This window comes from Oncorhynchus tshawytscha, linkage group LG19, assembly GCF_018296145.1.
Source record: "Oncorhynchus tshawytscha isolate Ot180627B linkage group LG19, Otsh_v2.0, whole genome shotgun sequence".
NCBI lineage: Eukaryota > Metazoa > Chordata > Actinopteri > Salmoniformes > Salmonidae > Oncorhynchus > Oncorhynchus tshawytscha.
In genome coordinates, this window is record NC_056447.1 from 7,874,443 (window position 1) to 7,900,823 (window position 26,381).

The 26,381-nt window shown below is 43.3% G+C and overlaps 1 protein-coding gene across 11 annotated transcripts in view; it reads right to left on the minus strand.

The window, feature by feature from the left end:
• LOC112218315 (adaptor related protein complex 3 subunit beta 2) overlaps nt 1-26,381 on the minus strand; it is an 89,913-nt gene that overhangs the window by 13,288 nt on the left and 50,244 nt on the right. For 5 of the 11 annotated variants that reach the window (XM_024379007.2, XM_024379006.2, XM_024379002.2 and 2 more), the window contains exons 5-20: nt 25,668-25,828; nt 25,495-25,561; nt 25,038-25,220; nt 24,714-24,923; nt 24,503-24,600; nt 23,561-23,615; nt 23,321-23,392; nt 23,158-23,220; nt 22,851-22,983; nt 18,423-18,532; nt 17,903-18,079; nt 16,246-16,432; nt 15,836-15,954; nt 7,632-7,670; nt 6,670-6,784; nt 4,098-4,284 (exon numbers count right to left, since the gene is read on the minus strand). In XM_024379007.2, coding sequence (XP_024234775.2) covers nt 4,098-4,284; nt 6,670-6,784; nt 7,632-7,670; nt 15,836-15,954; nt 16,246-16,432; nt 17,903-18,079; nt 18,423-18,532; nt 22,851-22,983; nt 23,158-23,220; nt 23,321-23,392; nt 23,561-23,615; nt 24,503-24,600; nt 24,714-24,923; nt 25,038-25,220; nt 25,495-25,561; nt 25,668-25,828 — 1,976 coding nt within the window. Of the gene's footprint in view, nt 1-4,097; nt 4,285-6,669; nt 6,785-7,631; nt 7,671-15,823; nt 15,955-16,245; nt 16,433-17,902; nt 18,080-18,422; nt 18,533-22,850; nt 22,984-23,157; nt 23,221-23,320; nt 23,393-23,560; nt 23,616-24,502; nt 24,601-24,713; nt 24,924-25,037; nt 25,221-25,494; nt 25,562-25,667; nt 25,829-26,381 lie in introns of all 11 variants that reach the window. The other 6 variants (XM_024379009.2, XM_024379011.2, XM_024379005.2 and 3 more) reach the window with 2 other exon arrangements.

Genomic DNA, 26,381 nt, shown 5'->3' on the forward strand with positions numbered 1-26,381 from the left:
AGAACAAACTCAAAAAAGCATACAGTACTATATAGAGTCATTATTTCATGGAACTCTCTTCCATCTCATATTGCTCAAATGAACAGCAAACCTGTTTTTTTTAACTGACAAAGCAACACCTCACAGCACAAAACCTCTCCCCTATTTGACCTAGATAGTTTGTGTGTATGGATTGATATGTAGGCTACGTGTGCCATTTTTAAATGGATGTACTTCTGTTCTTGAGCTGTTCTTGTCTATTAATGTCAAATCAAATGTTATTGGTCACATACACATGGTTAGCAGATGTTAATGCGAGTGTAGCGAAATGCTTGTGCTTCTAGTTCTGACCATGCAGTAATATCTAACAATTTCACAACAGCTACCTTATACACACGTGTAAAGGACTGAATAAGAATATATACATATAAATAAATGGATGAGCGATTGCCGTGCGGCATAAGCAAGATGTAGTAGATGGTATAGAGTACAGTATATACATATGAGATGAGTAATGTAGGGTATGTAAACATTTCATAAAGTGGCATTGTTTAAAGTGACTAGTGATACATTTATTTCATCCAGTTTTTAATTATTAAAGTGGCTAGAGATTTGAGTTGGTATGTCACTCAATGTTAGTGATGGCTGTTTAAAAGTCTGATGGCCTTGAGATAGAAGCTGTTTTTCAGTCTCTCGGTCCCAGCTTTGATGCACCTGTACTGACCTCGCCTTCTGGATGATAGCGTGGTGAACAGGCAGTGGCTCGGGTGGTTGTTGTCCTTGAGTATTTTTTTGATATCGGGTTGTGTAGGTGCCCTGGAGGGCAGGTAGTTTGCCCCCGGTGATGCGTTGTGCAGACCTCACTATCCTCTGGAGAGCCTTACGGTTATGGGCGGAGCAGTTGCTGTACCAGGCAGTGATACAGCCCGACAGGATGCTCTCGATTGTGCATCTGTAAAAGTTTGTGAGTGCTTTTGGTGACAAGCCAAATTGATTCAGTCTCCTGAGGTTGAAGAGGCACTGTTGCGCCTTCTTCACCACGCCGTCTGTGTGGGTGGACCATTTCAGTTAGTCCGTGATGTGTATGCCGAACTTAAAACTTTCTACCTTCTCCACTACTGTCCCGTCGATGTGGATTGGCGGGTGCTCCTTCTGCTGTTTCCTGAAGTTCACAATCATCTCCTTAGTTTTTTGGACATTGAGTGTGAGTTATTTTCCTGACACCACACTCCGAGGGCCCTCACCTCCTCCCTGTAGGCCGTCTCGTCGTTGTTGGTAATCAAGCCTACCACTGTAGTGTCGTCTGCAAACTTGATGATTGAGTTGGAGAGGTGCATGGCCACGCAGTCATGGGTGAACCGGGAGTACAGGAGAGGGCTGAGAACGCACCCTTGTGGGGCCCTAGTGTTGAAAATCAGCGGGGTGGAGATGTTGTTTCCTACGCTCACCACCTGGGGGCGGCCCGTCAGAAAGTCCAGGACCCAGTTGCACAAAGCAGGGTCAAGACCCAGGGTCTCGAGCTTAATGACGAGTTTGGAGGGTACTATGATGTTAAATGCTGAGCTTTAATCGATGCACAGCATTCTTACATGGGTATTCCTCTTGTCCAGATGGGTTAGGGAAGTGTGCAGTGTGATTGCGATTGCGTCGTTTGTGGACCTATTGGGGCGGTAAGCAAATTGGAATGGGTCTAGGGTGTCAGGTAGGGTGGAGGTAATATGGTCCTTGACTAGTCTCTCAAAGCACTTCATGATGATGGAAGTGAGTGCTATGGGGCGATAGTCGTTTAGTTCAGTTACCTTAGCTTGCTTGGGAACAGGAGCAATAGTGGCCCTCTTGAAGCATGTGGGAACAGCAGACTGGGATTGATTGAATATGTCCGTAAACACACCAACACACCAGCATGCTCTGAGGACGCGGCTAGGGATGCCGTCTGGGCCGGCAGCCTTACGAGGGTTCACACGTTTAAATGTTTTACTCACGTTGGCTGCGGTGAAGGAGAGCCCGCATGTTTTAGTAGCGGGCCGTGTCAGTGGCACTGTATTGTCTTCAAAACGAGCAAAGAAGTTGTTTAATTTGTCTGGGAGCAAGACGTAGGTGTCCGAGACGGGGCTGGTTTTCTTTTTTTTTGACTGCGACTCTACTTTGTCTCTATACTGACGCTTAGCTTGTTTGATAGCCCTGCGGGGGGAATAACTACACTGTTTATATTAGGTCATGTTTCTGGTCGCCTTGCCATGATTAAAAGCAGTGTTTCGCGCTTTCAGGTTTGCACGAATGCTGCCATCAATCCACGGTTTCTGTTTGGGAAAGGTTTTAATAGTCACCGTGGGTACAACATCACCGATGCACTTGCTAATAAACTCGCTCACCGAATCAGCGTATCTATCAATGTTGTCTGAGGCTATCAGGAACTGGGCGAGGCAGGGATTTGTATGCGTTGCGGAAGTTAGAGTAGCAATGATCCAGAATGTTGCCAGCCCAGGTCGTGCATTTGATATGCTGATCAAATTTAGGGAGCCTCGTTTTCAGATTAGCTTTGTTAAAATCCCCAGCTACAATAAATGTGCCTCAGGATATATGGTTTCCAGTTTACATAGAGTCCAATGAAGTTCTTTCAGGGCCGTCGAGGTGTCTGCTTGGGGGGGTGGGAGGGGGGATATACACGGCTGTGTTTATAATCGAAGAGAATTCTCTTGGTAGATAATGCAGGTGACATTTGATTGTAAGGAATTCTAGGTCAGGTGAGCAAAAGGACTTGAGTTCCTGTATGTTGTTATGATCACACCAAGACTCTTTAATCATAAGGCATACACCCTCGTCCTTCTTCTTACCAGAGAGACGATTGTTTCTGTCGGCGTGATGTGTGAAGAAACCGGGTGGCTGTACCGACTCTGATAACATATCCCGAGTGAGCAATGTTTCCGTGAAACTGAGAATGTTACTATCTCTGATGTCTCCCTGGAAGGCAACCCTTGCTCGAATTTCGTATACCTTGTTGTCAAGAGACTGGACTGGAGCAGTGAGCGATGTGCCCGTCATTGGAGCCTGACCAGAAGACCGCTCTGTCTGCCCCTTCTGCGGCGCCGTTGTTTTGGGTCTCCTACTGGGATCCGATCCATTGTCCTGGGTGGTGGGCCAAACAGAAGATCCGCTTTGGGTAAGTCATGTTCCTGGTCATAATGTTGGTAAGTTGACGTTGCTCTTATATCCAATACTTCTTCCCGGCTGTATGTAATAAGACTTAAGATTTCCTGGGGTAACAATGTAAGAAATAATACATTAAAAAAACAAAATACTGCATAGTTTCCTAAGAACACGAAGCGAGGTGACCATCTCTGTCAGCGCCATCATCTCTGGTCTGTTCTGTTTTTTGTCATGTTTCATGTGGACCACAGGAAGAGTAGCTGCTGCTTTGGCATAAGCTAATGGGGATCCTAATAAAATACCGAATACCAAGGTAGGCCAATAATTTTTCATCTAAAAAGTGAGTGAAAGTTTGAGGTACACATTTCTCGAGCGCATCAAAGTTGTATGTTGTCTTGCGATTCACGAAAGGGATGGATGGACACGTGCCTTGTAAAAATCTTAGAGCTTATTCCACAATATATTCCAAAATGTTAACAAAAATACACCAAAAACATAATTTAGGAGATACAAGTTGTGAGCATAGTTTTTCTGATTGGGTTAACAATGATCTTCTAATGTGTGCCTACAATGCCATCTTTAGCGCACAACATTTTCTGGTTTACAGAGAAATACATTGAAAGAGATCTATGAAACCACTACCGAGGTCTAATACATCTAACTTATAATTTTAAATGTTTTATCATTTATGATGCATGGATTTCATTGATGCATTCAATGTATTTTCACATTTATCAAAATAACTAAATGGTAAGCCATGCAGCCACTTGAAAACTTGCTTCAGAGTGGGGGTTCACTACATCACAGGAACGAGCACATTCTGAAGGATGGCAGGTTAGAATGTAGATGGTTCATAAATGCATAATAAACAATACACTGACATGTCGATTCCAAAACGTGAGGTTTAAAAAAATAACAAGGTAGTTTTCAATTTTCCGGAAACATTTCTTTAAGTGAAAAATGTGTGCTACCTTTCACTTTCTGGAACAGGTTTCCTTGCTTTGATCTTCTCCACATTCTTCTTTTTCTTCTTGCCCTCTTCCTCCTCGTCCTCCTCGCTTGCAGACTCAGACTCCTCGTTGCTCTCCTCACTCTCGGATCCCGAGCCGCTCTCCTCACTGCCACTGCCACTCTCTGAGCCGCTGGCTGTGTCTGAGGCTGGGGGGTGGAGAGGATAGGTTTCTATTCATCCCATCCTACACAGATTCTGTCTCATATACTTAAAGGTATGGTTGCAAAAGACCTGTAGGTTATTGGCATTTTCATAATTTAAAAAAATGAACAGGTAATCTACGGCAACTTTGGTAATTTATACTTGAATAACTTTTTAAAAAACGGATTCATATAAAATATACATTTTTTGTTCATCTTTACATCTGTCTCCACCTTTTCTATGAGGTTGTCGTGGAAAATAAGCGAATAAATTAAAAAAGCATGGAATCAACAATGGCATAATTTTCAAATAACTCTGCAACGGTCACAACTATTTACTTTTTTCACAACTGCCTCCAAAACATTTACAACAAAGACATATTGACATAGTAAAATAAATAAAAGTGTGTCAAAATATAAAGGATATTTCAAGCTGAAACCCTAATATTAAAAACCAACAGTATTCACTAAGTTGATGGAATATATTTAGGATAATGTTATACAGTTTTTTCATAATTTTCTTTAATTTAAAAATCATCTTCTCTTATTTATTGTATGAAAATTACATAAAATCGTTGAAAGTTTCCCAAATTCCTGTGGTTTACTGGTAAATGTAAAATACCCTCCCTTTGCAACCCTACTCATAGGACATGATAAAAACACATACAGTGGGGCAAAAAAGTATTTAGTCAGCCACCAATTGTGCAAGTTCTCCCACTTAAAAAGATGAGAGAGGCCTGTAATTTTCATCATAGGTACACTTGACAGACAAAATTAGAAAAAAAATCCAGAAAATCATGTTGTAGTTTTTTTAATGAATTTATTTGCAAATTATGGTGGAAAATAAGTATTTGGTCACCTACAAACAAGCAAGATTTCTGGCTATCATAGACCTGTAACTTCTTTAAGAGGCTCCTCTGTCCTCCACTCGTTACCTGTATTAATGGCACCTGTTTGAACTTGTTATCAGTATAAAAGACACCTGTCCACAACCTCAAACAGTCACACTCCAAACTCCACTATGGCCAAGACCAAAGAGCTGTCAAAGGACACCAGAAACAAAATTGTAGACCTGCACCAGGCTGGGAAGACTGAATCTGCAATAAGTAAGCAGCTTGGTTTGAAGAAATCAACTGTGGGAGCAATTATTAGGAAATGGAAGACATACAAGACCACTGATAATCTCCCTCGATCTGGGGCTCCACGCAAGATCTCACCCCGTGGGGTCAAAATGATTACAAGAACGGTGAGCAAAAATCCCAGAACCACACGGGGGACCTAGTGAATGACCTGCAGAGAGCTGGGACCAAAGTAACAAAGCCTACCATCAGTAACACACTACGCCGCCAGGGACTCAAATCCTGCAGTGCCAGACGTGTCCCCCTGCTTAAGCCAGTACATGTCCAGGCCCACCTGAAGTTTGCTAGAGAGCATTTGGATGATCCAGAAGAAGATTGGGAGAATGTCATATGGTCAGATGAAACCAAAATATAACTTTTTGGTAAAAACTCAACTCGCCGTGTTTGGAGGACAAAGAATGCTGAGTTGCATCCAAAGAACACCATACCTACTGTGAAGCATGGGGGTGGAAACATCATGCTTTGGGGCTGTTTTTCTGCAAAGGGACCAGGACGACTGATCCGTGTAAAGGAAAGAATGAATGGGGCCATGTATCGTGAGATTTTGAGTGAAAACCTCCTTCCATCAGCAAGGGCATTGAAGATGAAACGTGGCTGGGTCTTTCAGCATGACAATGATCCCAAACACACTGCCCGGGCAACGAAGGAGTGGCTTCGTAAGAAGCATTTCAAGGTCCTGGAGTGGCCTAGCCAGTCTCCAGATCTCAACCCCATAGAAAATCTTTGGAGGGAGTTGAAAGTCTGTGTTGTCCAGCAACAGCCCCAAAACATCACTGCTCTAGAGGAGATCTGCATGGAGGAATGGGCCAAAATACCAGCAACAGTGTGTGAAAACCTTGTGAAGACTTACAGAAAACGTTTGACCTCTGTCATTGCCAACAAAGGGTATATAACAAAGTATTGAGATTAACTTTTGTTATTGACCAAATACTTATTTTCCACCTTAATTTGCAAATAAATTCATAAAAAATCCTACAATGTGATTTTCTGGATTAAAAAAAAAATCATTTTGTCTGTCATAGTTGAAGTGTACCTATGATGAAAATTACAGGCCTCTCTCATCTTTTTAAGTGGGAGAACTTGCACAATTGGTGGCTGACTAAATAATCTTTTGCCCCACTGTATAGGCAAACATTTCCAAGGATGCACACACGCAAACGCTTTTTACGTTATCACAGTATTATTCTTCATGCTAGCACGTGTGGTGAAGCGGGTTGTGAGGTTGTGAATGGAAGTAAGCAGCCTTAGTCACCACTGTCAGCAGACTCGGTCGGGCCAGACTCGCCCTCCGAGTCAGAGTAGAATGGCTTGTCCGCCTTCTTTTCTTTCCTTTTCTCACGGCTGCTGCACTTGGTCCACTCCGGCACCTGGCAAAGAGGTCAGAGGTCAAAGAGTCAGCCATGTCACCACCATGTCCGAAGCATTTCAATGGAAGCAGAGAAGAGGGGTTCATCCGAAATGCCACCGTATTCCCTAATGCAATACTTTTGACCAGGGCCCGCATAGGGCTCAGGTCAAAAGTAGCGCGCTATAGGGGAATGGGGTGCCATTTCGGATGCAGCCAAGGATCGAAGACGCAGCATGGCCATGACTGCTTCCCCCTGGGGCCGACCCTGTGAAACAAACCAACCAGCCATAATGGGCATCCATTATGGTACAGTCCCGGGAAGCTTTAGTTTACACAATTGTCATAACATGTACTGTATAACATGTTTAACTTGTATTTATCGTTTTCCACAGCTAGGTGGCAGCACCAAGGTGATGCCTTCATGGCCAGTTTGGTAATAGTGTTTGATTTAAATTTTTTAAAGGGAGTAGTTCCAATAAAGGTGTGATGTCCTCCAGGAGTAGTCAATGTCCTGGCACTGAAAAATGTAACAACATTAAAATGTATTGTATTAACCAGGGTGTATTCTTTTCTATTCTTACTGATACGGTATGTTAGTTGTTTATCTCACATGCAAAAAACAACAACCACAAAAAGTAAGAAGAATAGAAGTTTCAACAAGTGCGAGGACCGTCAACTCTTCTGAAGGAATCGACTCTTTAATGGTAGAGGCAGAGGAGGTTGCTGAGCTGGGGAGTTTTTCTGAGTTAGCTAGGCACAGAACAGCAGCTACGGTAGGCCCGGGGTGTCAAAAAGCACTTTGGCGCTTTTGGGGAAGGAGGGGGGGGGGCTCAAAGAGGCAAGCTCTTTGCCACTGACTGACTCACGCTGGTTAAAGTTGTGACTCTTTCAAGCAGCGTAATAACCTGGCAGGACGGAAGAAAGAAAAAGATTCGGATGGAAGTGAGATGACAAAAAGGAAGAAAAGTCAAGAAAGAGGTATAAAAAAACAAGGCAAAAAGGAACAGACGGATTCAAGATGCACTTACTCAATACTGTAGATGTTCAAAAACAGTTTTCACTTCTAAGCGATTGCTACTACAAGGCCTTATCTTACTCTCTTTAAAAAAATATTATTTAACCACAATAAAGCATTCATTAAACAACATTACCAAAGTACTTTAAACATTACTTCAACAACTTGAAATTACTTCAACTAGCAATTTGTTAACTTACTTTAACCAAGTTATTAAATAACTTAATACAGTTCAAGTTAACAAATTCACAATTACTTATGGTTATCATAATCATTACGGTACATCCAATATCTAAGACTATACATCAATGGTAAAGCATGAGGTGGTGTTTGCATATTGAACTTCACTATGGTAGTGCAACCTTGATTGAATGAATCCAGCAGGGGTTGAATGGTGGAATACATGAGGAGAGGAACATAGAAGATCGAGAGAGGCAGATTTTGGATTGGAAACAAGGTTGGCACACACCGCACAACAAGAAAGAGTCAAACACAGCAGTTCACACGCAAAATACACAAACTGTACCACTAACACAAGTCCAATTAAAGTTACTAAAATTAGAGACCAGAAGCCTAACTATCCATCTAGCTACGGTCCATTTCAAAACTGAAACTTTCTCTTTATATAAATAGCTATAAGAGACAGAGCTGACTTGGACTTCTATAGCATTAATTCTTGAAATACGTTCATAGAATACCTGTAGCAATTTACCATCCTTTATAGGCTCCGCTAAGTAATAAGTGAATTCCCATCTAAACCAATCGGCACTTTGACATCCAACACCAATCTTTTTTAATATGGTGCCACAGCTGGTGTGCGATCTTTAATATTTACATCCTGCAGTACTGCTCAGCGGAGTTGGAATACTTAATTAAAAACTGTAGACCATACTATTTACCAATAATTTTCATCTATTTTTTTCGTAGCTGTCTATTTACCACCACAAACCAATGCTGGCACTAAGACCGCACTCAACGAGCTGTATAGGGCCATAAGCAAACAAGAAAATGCTCATCCAGAGGCAGCGCCCCTTGATGCGTTTTTTTTAACGCAGGGAAACTGAAATCTGTTTTATCAAATTTCTACCCGCATGTCACCTGTGCAACTACAGGAGAAAGAAATCTAGATCACCTTTACTCCACACACAGAAACAAATACAAAGCTCTTCCTCTGCCTCCATTTGGCAAATCTAACCATAACTCCATCCTCCTGATTCCTTACAAGCAAACACTCAAACAGAAAGTACCGTTGACTCAGTCAACACAGAAGTTGTCCAATGAAGCGGATGCTAAGCTACAGGACTGTTTCCCTAGACTGGAATATTTTCCGGAATTCATCCGATGGCATTGAGGAGTTTACCACATCAGTCACCGGCTTCATTAATAAAGTACATTGATGACATCATCCCCACAGTGACAGTGCGTACATATCCCAACCAGAAGCAATGGATTACAGGCAACATCCGCACTGACCTAAAGGCCAGAGCTGCCACTTTCAAGGAACGGGACATTAATCCGACATAGACGTAGAGCCGGAGTAGTAGGATTTGATCTTAGTCCTGTATTGACGCCCTGCCTGTTTGATGGCTCCTGCTATGACCTTTGACGAGCAATCAAACAGACAAAGCGTCAATACAGGCCTAAGATCGCATCCTATTACACTGGCTCTGATACTCGTTGGATGTTGCAGGGCTTGCAAACTATTACAGATTACAACAGGGAACCCAGCCGCGAGCTGCCAAGTGATGTGAGCCTACCAGACGAGCTAAATACCTTCTATGCTTGCTTCAAGGCAAGCAACACTGAACCATGCATGAGAGTAACTGCTATTCCGGATGACTGTTTGACCACACTCTCCGTAGCCGATGTAAACAGGTTAACATTCACAAGGCCGCAGGGCCAGACAGATTACTAGGACGGGTAAGAGCATGAGCTGGCAAGTGTCTTCACTGACATTTCCAACCTCTTCCTGACACATCCTGTAATACCTAAATGTTTCAAGCAGTCCCTGTTCCAAGGTAACCTGTCTAAATGACTATCACCCCATAGCACTCACATATGTAGCCATGAAATGCTTTGAAAGGCTGGTCATGGCTCACATCAACACCATTATCCCATACACCCTGGACCCACTCCAATTCGCATACCACAGATGACACAAACTCTATTGCACTCCACACTGCCCTCTCCCACCTGTACCAGAGGAACACCTTGTGAGAATACTGTTCATTGACTACAGCTCAACATTCAACACCATAGTGCCCTCCAAGCTCATCCCTAAGCTAAGGACCCTGGGACTGAACACCTCCCTCTGCAACCTGGACCATCACATTCGCCATGCTGAACCTTTAACATGTGGCCCCTCAGGGGTGCATGCTTAGTCCCCCCTGTACTCCCTGTTCACCCACAACTGCGTGGCCGCACACAACTCCAAAACCATAATTAAGTTTGCTGACGACAAGACAGTGGTAGGCCTGATCACCGACGACGGTGAGACAGTCTATAAGGTTGTTTCGGAGGACGCACGACTCTTGACCGTCGCCTCACCCAAGTCCGTACGGGAGTTGCAGCGATGGGGCAAGACTGTAACTACCAATTGGATACCAATAAATTGGGGATAAAAAGGGGTAAATAAAAAAAGATTCTATAGCTGCATTACTGAGAGCATCTTGACTGGCTGCAACACTGCTTGGTATGGCAACTGCTTGGCTTCGACCACAAGGGGCTACAGAGGGTAGTGCATATGGCCCAGTACATCACTGGGGCCAAGCTCCCTGCCATCTAGGACCTCTATAACAGGTGGTGTCAGAGGAAATCCCTAAAAATTGTCAAAGACTACACTCTGCTACCGCACGGCAAGCGTTAACAATGCAACAAGTCTGGAACCAACAGGACCCTGAACAGCTTCTACCCCCAAGCCATATGACTGCTAAATAGATAACCAAATAAAAATAGAAAACGTATCATGCAACAATTCCAAAATTTGACTGAGTTACAGTTCATATAAAGGAAATCAGTCAATTGAAATAAATTAATTAGACCCTAATCTATGGATTTCACATGACTGGGAATACAGATATGCATCTTTTGTTCACAAACACCTTAAAAGAAATGTGCCTCACAATGGGCCTCAGGATCTCATCATGGTATTTCTGTGCATTCAAGTTGCCATTGATAAAACGCAATTATTTTAGTTGTCTATAGCTTATGCCTACCCCACCGCCACCATGGGGTACTTTGTTCAAAATGTTGAGCAAACCGGTTCCCCACACAACGCAATACACATGGTCTCCTGTTGAGCGGCTGGTTGGACGTACTGCCAATTGCAATCTGTGGCATTGTGTTGTGTGACAAACCTGCACATTAGAGTGGCCTTTTATTGCATTTACATGTTGCGTTTATATATTTTTCATAATTACAGTATTTTACTAGGTGAATTTCACTTTTACTTGAGGCATTTTCTATTAAGGTGTCATGACTCTCCTGTGAGGATCGAAGGATCAGGTTACTGTGGGTCCGCTCTACAGCGCCCTCTCTCTCCCGCAGAGGGGGAGAGGGGTGACGTTGGCCATTTTATGACGCTCGTAAATACCTTGTAGAAACAGGATTGAGGGGAATGAAACCTTTTGTTTCAAGGAGATCAAAAAGGCTGGATAATTAACAATATTTCTGTAATCCAAACATTGGGAATGGTCTGTGTGTATTTAAAGAATAATGATGTTAGCCTTCTAAATGAAAAAATTGTTTTTCATATAAAGTCTTAACCAGTCAGTGACCACACCCACGTGGGCAAAGACATTATGTCGGCGTCATGGAACGCCCCCTTTGCCAGAGTGCATAAAACCCCTCGTGAAAATTAACATACAGTGGGGCAAAAAAGTATTTAGTCAGCCACCAATTGTGCAAGTTCTCCCACTTAAAAAGATGAGAGAGGCCTGTAATTGTCATCATAGGTACACTTCAACTATGACAAACAAAATGAGAAAAAAAATCCAGAAAATCACATTGTAGGATTTTTAATGAATTTATTTGCAAATTATGGTGGAAAATAAGTATTTGCTCAATAACAAAAGTTTATCTCAATACTTTGTTATATACCCTTTGTTGGCAATGACAAAGGTCAAATGTTTTCTGTAAGTCTTCACAAGTTTTTCACACACTGTTGTTGGTATTTTGGCCCATTCCTCCATGCAGATCTCCTCTAGAGCAGTGATGTTTTGGGGCTGTTGCTGGACAACACAGACTTTCAACTCCCTCCAAAGATTTTCTATGGGGTTGAGATCTGGAGACTGGCTAGGCCACTCCAGGACCTTGAAATGCTTCTTACGAAGCCACTCCTTCGTTGCCCGGGCGGTGTGTTTGGGATCATTGTCATGCTGAAAGACCCATCCACGTTTCATCTTCAATGCCCTTGCTGATGGAAGGAGGTTTTCACTCAAAATCTCACGATACATGGCCCCATTCATTCTTTCCTTTACACGGATCAGTCGTCCTGGTCCCTTTGCAGAAAAACAGCCCCAAAGCATGATGTTTCCACCCCCATGCTTCACAGTAGGTATGGTGTTCTTTGGGTGCAACTCAGCATTCTTTGTCCTCCAAACACGACGAGTTGAGTTTTTACCAAAAAGTTATATTTTGGTTTCATCTGACCATATGACATTCTCCCAATCTTCTTCTGGATCATCCAAATGCTCTCTAGCAAACTTCAGACGGGCCTGGACATGTACTGGCTTAAGCAGGGGGACACGTCTGGCACTGCAGGATTTGAGTCCCTGGCGGCGTAGTGTGTTACTGATGGTAGGCTTTGTTACTTTGGTCCCAGCTCTCTGCAGGTCATTCACTAGGTCCCCCGTGTGGTTCTGGGATTTTTGCTCACCGTTCTTGTAATCATTTTGACCCCACGGGGTGAGATCTTGCGTGGAGCCCCAGATCGAGGGAGATTATCAGTGGTCTTGTATGTCTTCCATTTCCTAATAATTACTCCCACAGTTGATTTCTTCAAACCAAGCTGCTTACCTATTGCAGATTCAGTCTTCCCAGCCTGGTGCATGTCTACAATTTTGTTTCTGGTGTCCTTTGACAGCTCTTTGGTCTTGGCCATAGTGGAGTTTGGAGTGTGACTGTTTGAGGTTGTGGACAGGTGTCTTTTATACTGATAACAAGTTCAAACAGGTGCCATTAATACAGGTAACGAGTGGAGGACAGAGGAGCCTCTTAAAGAAGAAGTTACAGGTCTGTGAGAGCCAGAAATCTTGCTTGTTTGTAGGTGACCAAATACTTATTTTCCACCATCATTTGCAAATAAATTAATTAAAAATCCTACAATGTGATTTTCTGGATTTTTTTCTTCTAATTTTGTCTGTCATAGTTGAAGTGTACCTATGATGAAAATTACAGGCCTCTCATCTTTTTAAGTGGGAGAACTTGCACAATTGGTGGCTGACTAAATACTTTTTTGCCCCACTGTATCAGACCAAGCAGGTGGACGGTGTTGAACCGGACGTCACAAATGTTTAGAATCTATGAGACCAGAAAAACGTGGAGCGTGGCTGCACGTTGAAATGGTAGGAATTTAAATCTCTAGATATAGTACATTGCTGGGTTGCTACAGGCGTGTAAAATGGTTAGACTCTACATTAGACCAGCGTGACTGACAGCGTGAGCTGAAAGATACGAAATGGTTAGAAACTCTCTCTCGAAGAAGAAGAAGAAGACGACAACACAGGAACATTCAGTCTGCAGCTGTTTAAGTATTATTCAACTGTATGTACAATTGTGGAATTACTTTGTTTTTCCCTTTCCTTCTCTTTTGAATCCGCCATTTTGTGTAACAAACCGTCATATCGGTTTAGTCCACTAGGGACCTTTCATTGCATTGTGTTAGTAGTAAACAATAACTATACTGTGTGTTTATGTATTTCTGTATGATTATATAGTTAGTTAGTAAATAAATAATTACGCCAATTTGTATATCGCTGATTCATCATTTATGCTAGGGTTCATGCAGATATCCAAGAATATTGACTGTGACTGATGTAAGAGATATTGATATCTTTAGAGTTTAGTCAGGAGATAGTAACTTGTTAAATAACTTTTCCCGTGGTGCCCCAGATTACTACTTAATGAATTGTTATATGATTAATTTAATTGCGTAATAATTGAACGTGGTATGTAATTATTTTATAAAATAACAGTCAAACACATTAATGATAGTCATGACACGACAAAGGTATTTTTACTTTCACTCAAGTATGATAATTGGGTACTTTTTCCACCACTGGATAGAATCCTCTGCAAAGGGTTCTACCCAGCACCAAATAGGGTTCCCCTATGGGGACAAATCAAAAACCCAGAGATGGTTCTACTTAGCACCTTTTTTTCTAGTGTAGCTAGATTATCCATACGATAAGATCAACTAGTTATTTGGGCAAACTACCCCTTCAAGTGTCTGGAATTAGTCATTTGGATGAACTCTCTCTTTAAGTCACTGAAGTGCCCTGTTTGAGTGGTACAGAGAAATTAGAGAGAGAGTAGGGCAGTCAGCAGAAATACACTGCACTCTCAAACGGGAGGCACCTCTCGCGTGTCTCCAAGCAAGCCGATCCGCCCCTCACTGCTGGTTATGACCTCCTCTATCTGCGGACCGAGGGCAGAGAGAGAGGTCATGGGGTCAAAAGTTACCAGATACAAATCCACATGTGAACTCGTCTGGAAATCTTCTTTGGTCATGAATGACACATTCATGCAGAATCATGGGGAATGAAAAGACATTGTTAAAACAAACAAACAGTTCACGGAGCAACGATAAACCAATGGAACAAGCAAACCAAATCAAGAATTCAAGTCTCTCCTCCAGCGCAACAAAAACATTGTTTTAAAGGTTTCTGTAGGCGGATTTGGACGTAAGGAGCGAGACTTAAGGATATTGATTTGATGTCAGCCTTTGGCACATATCGTTGAAAATGAACCGATGGCACATGGAATGATAATGTGGAAAAAATGGGAGCCTCTGTGGTTTGGGTAATTAGAGGTGTTTAGGTGAGACATTACTGCATGGCGGTTATTTGAGTCTGTGTGGTGTGTTTTAGTAACAGTACATTTGCTGGGTTGTTTTCATTAGGCATCAAACAGAAGAAAACTACTTGGAGTTGTCCAATAAACGCTTGTTATCGTTTTCCGTTGTAAAATGAATAAGACCCTGTTTTCCCTCTTTTCTGTGTGTTCCAAGCTGAGCTGCATTGCTAGAAGGTACCCTTCAACCCCCTTATGCCATGTGCCATTGGCTCAAGCAGGTGAGATATCACCAAAGAGGGTGGGGGTGTGGGTGATTGAGTGTTTGTTACCCTATAGAGGCCAGAGGAGCAAGGGGTCTAATGGGTAGCATGGTATTGGATAAACTTGGCAAGTAGGCCACAGCTAGGCCAGTTAGAGTTTACTAGCGGACACCTGACAGGGATTTCCCAATTTCACTAGTGTGTGCTCAGGTGTGATAGCTAACTAGCCTCAGCTGCCATTAGCATAACAATATTCCACTCTGTTACCAGTTGATCGGAGTTCACACTGGGACAGGTCATTCCTGTTGCCCAGTCAATTTCAGATTCATTCTGTTACGTTATTAGCTGTTACGTAATCATGTTTACTGGGCAGATAATATGGCAACCATACAGTTCAAGCATCTGGGTCCTTGAACTTGACTAAAACAGAATTAACCTTTTCAGGACACATTCTGGCACCACTGGCAGTATATGCGGAAGCAGCATCCCATTGACAATGCATGGGAGACAATAGGGATGTGCGTAGTGCATACGTGGATGACGTTATGCTAATGAACAGTGAGTGACCAGTGAATGACTGGCAGGTGGTCATGATTAATGAAGTCAGTGTTATATGTCAGTGTCTGGGTGCTACTGCAATTTGGTGGTGGTGCTGCGCCCCCTCCAAGGCATTGCCCAACTAGAGGAGCGCCCCTCGGGCCCCCCTCGGGTTTTGGGGTGCCCCTAGAGGCCCCCTGTCTCTGGCTGTTACTGTTTCCACTGCACGCACAGACTCCTTCACCTCCACGTTGCGCACAGAGGGGTCTGGGGCGGCCTCGGGCCAGTCAGGCAGCACCTGGTAGCCGCCGGCCTTGGCATTCAGTAGGTGGGACAACGAGCCCAGCTGGAAGTGGTCTCGATCTGGAAAACACAGAGAAAAAAAGACAGTAAGATCCACAGAATTACATAAAACATTACTATATTGTACCTCTATGGTATGAATTGAATTTTACAATTTATTTTAAAAGGCTCATGTCTGACAACACAAAACAGAAGCAGAAATAGCAAGAGACTCAGATCTGAGTCCCTGGTCTCAGATCTGGTTGTGCCATCTTGCCAACTCTGCAGTCATTATCGCCATAGACGTTGGCAGTAGAGCACAAACTGATCTGGGACCAGGCTAGTAAAAAAAGAACATCTGATGAAAGACACCTTTAAATGGAGATTCGAGGACAGGCGCAGGCTTAAGGGCCAGGAACAGCTTCTTGGCATACTTGCTGAGGGCACCACTCTTGTCAGTGGGCACGATGAGCTGGCGGATGAAGCGTGCCCGGTCTCGAATGTCATAGTTCTGGTCGTACTTGGCCAGGTTCAGCACGTACTGAGTGAGCAGTTTTGTCTGAGGGAAGAGAGGAACAAGGGAGGAGGGAGTGTGGGAGGAGAGGAAAAGAGAGAGAATGTTACTTTCAACTGGAGGGAGGTGACAGCTTGGTGCTAGAGACACAGAGAGAGAGACACAGAGAGAGAGATATTTCAACACTGTGGACAGTGCCATAGGGATGACTGTATCATACCAGTGGATCATTGGTGGAAGTCCCATAGACATTGTAACGACTGTACAAGAGCCTTGGCTGTACCATAATGAATCATGCTGGAAGTCTAAATCACTCCCTACCTATGGAAAATATGCTTTAATGGTGAGATGGAAGTGTTTTTATCCAAAAAGGGAGTAAGCCTGCTTGTGCAGTAAAATGAGAACAACATTACTTGCTTCTCTGCCATCTTGGGAAAGGGTTTAATACAAGACACTGCTGCGAAGCTGGGGAGCTAAAGGACGTGGCCATACTAAAGTGTTTTGGTAAAGGCTTTACAAATACAAGCTGCTGTACCAGCTGTTCCCTAGAGAACCATGGGATAGAAGGGGGAATAAAGACAAATGGAAAATATAGCCTAGTGCTGTGCCTGTCTTATTCTCATATGCTGAAACATGAGGTGATGGCGGCAGCTGAATGGCACGAGAATGGGCCTCAAGATATCTCTGTGCATTCAAATTGCCATCGATAAAATGCAATTGTGTTCGTTTTCCGTTGCTTATGCTGGCACATACCATAACCCTATCATGGGGCCCTCAATGTTGACATCAGCAAACCGCTTGCCCACACAACACCATACACGTGGTCTGCGGTTGCGAGGCTGGTTGGACGTCCTGCCAAATTCTCTTAAACGACGTGGGAGGCAGCTTATGGTAGAGAAATTAACATTCAATTCTCTGACAAAAAGCTCTGTTGGACATTCCTGCAGTCAGCATGCCAATTGCACGCTCCCTCAAAACTTGAGACATCTGTAGGATTGTGTTGTGTGACAAAACTGCACATTTTAGAGTGGCCTTTTATTGTCCCCAGCACAAGGTGCACCTGTGTAATGATCATGCTGTTTAATCAGCTCCTTGATATGCCACACCTGTCATGTGGATGGATTATCTTGGCAAAAGAGAAATGCTCACTAACAGAGACATAAACAAATTTGTGGACAACATTTGAGAGATGTAAGCTTTTTACATGTATAGAACATTTCTAGGATCTTTCATTTCACCTCATGAAACATTTTACATGTTGTGTTTATATTTTTATTCAGTGTAGATGCTGGCACCTGTTCGGAGTTGGCCAGGTAGAGTTGGTCAGCCAGGAGATGGTTATAACACATTATAACGGGGTCATACATGCTCATCACAAGTCCTAAATGCATTATAACTGCATCACCTGTTTGGAGTTGGTCAGGTAGAGTTTGGCAGCCAGGAGATGGTTATAACACATTATAACGGGGTCATACATGCTCATCACAAGTCCTAAATGCATTATAACTGCATCACCTGTTTGGAGTTGGTCAGGTAGAGTTTGGCAGCCAGGTTGATGATCTGCAGCTTGACGATGTCTTCCTCGTTGGTGAAGGTCTTGGCCATCTTCCTCAGGACATCCGGAGCGATCTTGGGAACGTGCTCGCAGTACTCCCCGATCAACCACAGGATACTGGCCCGTGCCATGGGCACCTGTGTAGGCAGACAGCGCATGAACATTGGGCATGCAAACAGGCTGGGTCAAGTGGAGAAACTGGAAGAGCTAGCTCTGGCTCTCAGTCATATGTTACAATTCCTGAAATACAATCATAATACAATACAATTGTAACACAATACAATTAACATTTCATTTTTTCAACAAAAGTGCCTATTTGTTGCTTACTCAAAAAAACTGACGGCACAACCAAGCAGGACTGTTGTGAAGGTTTGGGGACAAATATGCTTTAAAAAAACATGAATTATGACAAGAAAACGAGCACCTCATGTCGTTACACTATGGGGTCAAAGTTAAGATCAGAGGCCTACGTCCACGTACCTGGATGTTGTCAGTGAGTTTGGCCATGTGCTTGATGATGTCACTGTGCTGCTCGGGCTGCATCTGCAACAGCTTCTTAATCACCACCACCGACTCAGCCACTACTAACTCTGCAACCGACACATGTTCATGCTGATATTTCACAACCTTCATTGAACTTTTGTTATATCACATGGGTCGTTGAGAGGAAATGTTTGATATGATGTCAGCTGAAGCACAGGGAATCCTGATATGTGGAGGCGACATGAACGTACGTTCAAACCCAAAACTTGACTCAACAGGAATGACCCCAACACAGCCAAAACCCATTTGTAAGAAAATCAATACTTAAAAAAAGATGTTTACCAGCCGTGACTGTACTTGCTTTTCTTCCCCTTTTCTTCAGTTTACAATAGGATTCACTGTATCTTTACCTTTAGTAAAGATAGGCACATAATTGAGGAATATGATATAGGAACATTTTCAATAAAAAAATACCTTGTTTACATAAGTATTTAGATGTTTCTACAACTTGGAGTCCACCCGTGGTAAATTGAATTGATTGGACATGATTTGGAAAGGCACACACCTGTCTCTATAAGGTCCCACAGTTGACAGTGCATGTTAGAGCAACAACCAAGCCATGAGGTCGAAGGAATTGTCCACAGAGCTCAGAGACAGAATTGAGTCGAGACACAGATCTGGGGAATGGTACCAAAAAAATGTCTGCAAGACAAGAACACAGTGTCCTCCATCATTTGTAAATGGAAGAAGTTTAGAACCACCAAGACTCTTCCTAGAGCTGGGCGCCCGGCCAAACTGAGCAATCGGGGGAGAAGGGCCTTGGTCAGGGAGGTGACCAAGAACCCGATGGTCACTCTGACAGAGATCCAAAGGTTTTCTGTGGAGATGGGAGAACCTTCCAGATGGACAACTATCTCTGCAGCACTCCACCAATCAGGCCTTTATGGTAGAATGGCCAGACGAAAGCCACTCCTCAGTAAAAGGCACATGACAGCTTGCTTGGAGTTCGCCAAAATGCACCTTATCGATTCTCAGACTGGGGGCGAAGGTTCACCTTCCAACAGGATAACGACCCTAAGTACACAGCCAAGACAACACATGAGTGGCTTCGGAACAAGTCTCTGAATGTCCTTGAGGGGCCCAGCCAGAGTCCGGACTTGAACCTGATCAAACATCTCTTGAGAGACCTGAAAATAGCTGTGCAGTGATGCTCCCCATCCAACCTGACAGAGCTTGAGAGGATCTGCAGAGAAGAATGGGAGAAACTCCCCAAATACAGGTGTGCCAAATTGTAGCGTCATACCCAAGAAGACTCAAGGCTGTAATCGCTGCCAAAGGTGCTTCAACAAAGTACAGGAGTAAAGGTTCTGAAAACTTACGTAAATGTTGTATTTACGTTTTCATTTTTAATAAATTTGCACAAAAAAAAATGATGGGGTATTGTGTGTATAATGATTCAGGAGGAAATACAATTGAATCCATTTTAGAATAAGGCTGTAACGTAACAAAATGTGGAAAAGGTCAAGGGGTCTGAATACTTTCCGAATGCATTGTGCCTTTGAACGGGGTATGGGTAGTAGGTGCCAGGCGCACCAGCTTGCATCAAGATCTGCAACGCTGCTGGTATTTCCACGCTCAACATTTTCCTGTGTGTATCAAGAATTTTCTACCACCCAGAGGACAAGATACAACTGTTGGCGTCAACATGGGTCAGCATCCATGGGGGGTGCAACTCAATATTAGGAAGGTGTTCCTAATGTTTAGTATACTCAGTGTTTGTCCATGTGTTTGAATAATAGACCAAGATCGACCCTCCGGAGGTTGAACTCAAGTATTTTGAATAACCCACAGATGAAGGTACAAATGAATCTGGACATTTAAACCTATTTGGAACAGAATGACAACGGTGTGGTGTCACCGACTGTGCTCTGGGATGTATGCAAAGCTGTAATGAGGTGGGAAATGATCGCCTCTACATCTCTTTTAAAGAACAATAGACGAGAGAAACTTAATAAACTGCAATCTCAGTTAAAACAAGCTGAAACAAGAAATGAAAAAGATGAAGAATAAAATGGAAGAAAATGTACTTCCAAGAAGAAAATAAAAAGTATATTCCTACAACAGAGGTACTATGAAGTAGGCAGTAAGTGAAACTATTAGACTATAGACTGAAAAAATAACAGGGCAACAGTCTCCCACAAATGATTCAGCACCCCCCCCTGGGCCAATTAGTGACAATTCATATGTATGTTGCGTGGGTTAATGAGAGAGATAAAGAAAGAAAGAAAATCGAATCAAAAAGTCTAATTTGCGGAAAATATAATGGGCTGAGCTAAAAGGTCCTTATGGGGAAATGGTTGCTTAATTTCCTTATGGGGGAAGCAGATATAACTGTCTACAAGATAAGGAACCCACGAACCAAAATGATTCAACATAAAGTAGAAGGGATACAAGAGAGCTTTGAAATACTGTACAGAAACCTACACTTCCAATCACACTTTGACAATGACTTACAAATAGACACATTTTCTTACTCACTGATCTTACAGGACCCACCATCATTGAAGAACAGAATGAGATGTTAAGCTCAGAAATGACCACAGAGGAATTAAATACAGCTATTACTGGTACCAAAGCAAACAAATCCTTGGGTACGGACGGTTTCACCTCTGAATGGTAGAAATCATTTAGAGAATAGATTATCCCAAGTTTACTTGCAGCCTGTAACTGGGCATTTCAGAAAGGTTAGATCCCCTCGTGGATCTCGGTCCTAAATTTGCATTAAAACTATACACATCTATTCTAACTAGAAAAATAGAAAATATCTTACCAGAGCTCATTCACTTAGACCAGACAGGCTTTATCCGACAGACACACTCAGTACAATATTACACGAACATTACAAACGATGATACATTTCCAAAAGAATAAGGTAGAAGCCATTGCATTGGGCCTAGATGCTGAGAAGGCTTTTGATCCTGTCAGATGGGCCTTTATCTATTCAGTTAGGACATTATTAAAGCCTTTCAGGCATTATATGATAGACCATTAGCAAGAATTAAAATCAATGGTGACCTCTCAAACCAGTTTGTATAAGAACAGGGTTTGACACAGGGATGCCTGGCCTCGCCCCTCCTCTTCGCCCTATTTATAGAACCCCTGAGTCAATGGATTAGACAGAATTACAACATTAAAGTGATGGATATGGTGGGAGGAGAGAAGATATATGAGATAACCAGTTTAAAGGATGGGCAACAAGAGGCCTCTCAGTCTACTGCAATTTAGTACACAAGGGGGCACTTCAAAGCTTCCAAGTATTAAGAGAGAGCCAAGGATTAGAACGTGACGATTTCCATTAATATCTCAAAATATGTCACCGATTTGATGAAATCATAAAAGGTGGAGGACTCTGAGACTATAGAACATGCCATATTCAAATATTAATATCTGCTTATAAATCGGAAACATGCAGCAAAACTATCTCCAGACTATACAATGACTTCTTAAAGTACAAATCTGAAAACACACTATACTGTGTATATAAAAGGAGAAATGGGAAAGGGAGGGTAACATGGTCATTTCTGTGGATGAGTGGGAAACCCTATGCCAATTACAATGGAAATCAACAAGCTATTTGACTTGTGGGGAATTTGGATGGAAAAATATGATGCCGTTCTTTAACACTCAGGGTAATGGAATGGAGTGTTGGAGATTATGAGGGCCTATTGAAGCAAACCATTAACACATATTTTGGGAATGCCCGAAGCTTGTTCCATACTGGCAGGATGTCCATAAAGGAATGGAAGCCGTATTTAGGGTTGATGTCCCATTCAGAGGGGAGGTCCTGTATTTAGGGTGCATTACATTTGATCTCAGCGATGCTTTAGGCAAACACTTGATTGGGATACTTCTAGCAGCAAGTAAGAAAGCCCTGTCGATGATTGTACAGATGTGATACGTGAGATCTTGGTGATGGAGAGACTGACCTTTTCTCTGAGACTACGAAAATGTACAATCATAAATATTTGATTGAAATGAGTATAACAGTGTTAAGATCCGTTTTAGTTTCATGGTCAAAGTGGAAAAAAACAACAACATCCCCCTGTTCAACTGTTAATACTTACTGTAAGAAGAAGAAATTAAATCACGGGGATGAATGCCGAATTATTAAGACCGTCGATCGACTTGTTTTTCACTTATTTTTTTGTGCTCTTTTCCTTTTTAACTGTTAACTGACATCTTGCATACTCTCGCTGTTCATTAACGGTGGCAGCTATGTATGGACCTAGTGGTGCGGCCCTGAGGGCTGCATTGCATGAATAGACCTGCATCTGGACTATTGCCAAACTATGGAGGGGTATAAAAGAAGTCTCAATGATAATGCAAAAATGTCACGCGTGTCGGAACGGGAAGACGTCTACTCACCATCGCGGTTGGAGAGCAGCTGCACCAGGCCGTTGAGACAGGTGTCCCTCACCTCCCCAATGTTGGTGGCACAGCGGCCGATGGCTTGGATGGTGGCTGCCACAAAGTCCTTATCATTGCTTTTAATGTACGTCTGCCAGAGAGAAAACATGGAAGGAAGTTAACCCACTGTAGACAGACGTGTACTGTACCGCCATGTACCCCTAGCGACAAATGTATCCAAACACACAGGAAAGCAAAACAAATGATCATCCTTATCACAAATGGCAGTCAAGCTAACCAGAAGTCTTAACCATTTTTACTATACCTGAAATTCTCTCAGGATGGTGGATATATTTGTCTCGTTGGCCAAATTGGTCAAAACCTCCAGCTGACAAAACAATCAAGACTATAATTAAAGTTCTGAAATGTCAACGTGTTGCAGCATACTGTAACACGAAAGGATGTCAATGTGAGACGTGTTTGGTCACCTTGAGGACTTTAATCTGGGTTGGGTCTGTGGAGCGGATGTAGAAACTCTTCAGATAGGGCTCAAACATCCCCTGGGAAACACAGAGACAAATAACATGTACAATTTTAGATTGTGCTGCAGACCCCATGCAGTACCTCCTCGGTTCCAAACAATCAGCCCCTAAACAATTTGGAATCAATTTTACCATTCAATACCCCTTTTTGCACCCTTTGGAGATATTGTTGAAGCTATGACTCACCCTTCTCTTGATGGACATTGTTGCCACATTCTGAAGGACGACATATTGCACTTCACTACATGGGGATAGAAAGGGGGGGGCAGGGAGCGAGAGAGAACATTAATATAATTAATTACATGCAGCTGCCTCTCCACACACAAACACACTGAGATGTAGCTGTTGTCACGTCACATGGTGACAATACTGAAGTCATCCCTGGGCAGATGGATGTAACCTGTTCTCTGAGCAATTTCATGGTGACATTTCCTCGTTGCTGACTGATGACCTCATCACTGTGCACGCAGCTCCACAACACCAGAAATAAACTAAAGAGCAGGTGCTAGACAGCCAGGATGAGAGACAACAATTTCCTTGCTTTTTGTGACATTGTTTACTGTTTGTGCCTGTTCTTGTCTATGGCCCCATTCATGTGGACTCTAGATTAGAGTTATATTAATAATATTCAAACAATATAAAAAGTCTAATTCACAGGTGTGGGATCTTAATTTGATCACCCTGTTGTGTGAAATACAAACTTGTAGCTTATTCAAGGTTTAACAAGGCTTCTAAAGTTAGTAATTTCCTCTAAAATATCAGACTTGATTTGCTCTGAAAAAGGGATTAACCCCTACAAAAATGTACATTAATTATTTTCCACATAATGATTCCCATTCCCTGTTGCTGCAGGATTATTTCGCTGCTGTGAGAAACTGGTCAAATTAAAACTCTACCTATGTAAATGAATGACACTAATATAACCATAGAAGTTATGACAATGTAGTAGATAAGATAATTCTCTAACAAATTTAGAACAGGGTGTTGAGTTTCTCTAATGGAAAGAGAGCACTGTCTCACGTCATATAGCATGACGACGCTGTACTGAGTATAGAGAGTTCATGGCAACACGTCGGGTACAATGACTCCATCTCTGGGAAGACAATAGGAAAGAAAGGCGTCACTGACCTGTGACTCCTCATGAGGCGCACCAGAGCCTTGGCAATGACGCCTACCTCCGCTTTGGGTGCCAGGTGGAAATATAGCTGAGCCACAGCCATCACCACCTAGAGAGAAGAGAGAAGGAAGAAGAGACAAATAATCATTAGAATAGTAGTAGTAGTAGTAGTACTGGTAGTAGTAGAAGTCGTAGCAGTAGTAATAGTTGTATTATACTCACTGCTGCATTTCGACTCTGCAGTAGGGGCTTGGTATTCCTCAGCAGTAGCCGGTGGTCTGGGTCCATGACGTAAGGCTTCCTCTTGACAATGGCAGTCGCCTCAGTCTTCTTCTTCTCCTTCTCCTCTTTGTCTTCCTCATCATCGGTGTCATCATCATTATCAGAGCCATAGAAGGCCTTCTCTCCACCACCCTCCTCCAACAGGGATTCCTATAGAGAGAGGGAGGGATGAGTGGAGTAACACAGACACACACACACGCACACCCACACACAAACAAACACACAACCACGAAGACACAGTATGTGGGGACCTGCTGTACTCACGTTCATGTTGGGGTTGAGGAACTGCGTCCGGGCGTAGCGAGTGAGCATGTTGATGATGACCACCTGACCCCACTCCTCCACGTCGATCAGCAGGTTACACAGTTTACGGTAGTTCTTATGGATCAGGTCTATGCGCTCAGGACACACCTCCTCAAAGGCCATGACAACACTACCTGCCACTAGCTGCAGGCACAGTCAGAGGGAGAGAAATTCTCTAAGTCCTGTAGATACCTTAAGCTCAAAAAATGGCCATATGTTGGATTGGCAGAGGCATGAAAATTGGCACATCAGTATCATTTTCACACTTAACACAACCTGATATGGTACCATTCACGCAAGCCTGTAATGCCACCAATAGGCCAAAGCAGAATATGGGTTTAACTTAGCTTAAGTTTTCAGTCATAGTTTCCCTTGTAAAGAGCGTACAGAGTTGGCTAACGGGAAATATTTAACCTACTGTGGTTTTATCAGCCAGGAGCTTCTCAATGACCTCAATCAGACAGTCCTTCTGCTCTGGGTCCAAGCTGAGGGGAGACAACAGACATGTGTCAGGAAGTCAAGGAGCTGGATTCTATCTCTCTCTTTCTGTCTATATCTCTTTCGTACAGACACCCCCCCCCCATGTTATACCTGTAGAGTTTGGGGATGGCGTGAGCTGCCGTCTTCCTCACATAGGGGGACATGTCAGAGGCAGCCTCTTTGATGGCCAGCATCATGATAGGGACAATAATGGTGACTCTGATGCTGGAGAGCACACGCAGAGCACTGGCCCGAATCAACTGGTTAGGGTCCTAGAAAGACAGACAGAGAGAGAGACAGCGAGAAACAGAGAGAGGGAGACAGAGACAGAGAGAGAGAGAGAAATGTTATGACTCAATTAACTCAATTACTTCCTTTATTATACATATGGTTATTATTTACTGCTGGGAGGCTCTGTAGGTCCAGTGTGAATTCAGTGAAGTGTGACCGGCCTCCCGGGTGGCACAGTGGTTAAGGGTGCTGTACTGCAGCGCCAGCTGTGCCACCAGAGACTCTGGGTTCGCGCCCAGGCTCTGTCGTAACCGGCCGCGACCGGGAGGTCCGTGGGGCGACGCACAATTGGCATAGCGTTGTCCGGGTTAGGGAGGGTTTGGCCGGTAGGGATATCCTTGTCTCATCGCGCACCAGCGACTCCTGTGGCGGGCCGGGCGCAGTGCACGCTAACCAAGGTTGCCAGGTGCACGGTGTTTCCTCCGACACATTGGTGCGGCTGGCTTCCGGCTTGGATGCGCGCTGTGTTAAGAAGCAGTGCGGCTTGGTTGGGTTGTGTATCGGAGGACGCATGACTTTCAACCTTCGTCTCTC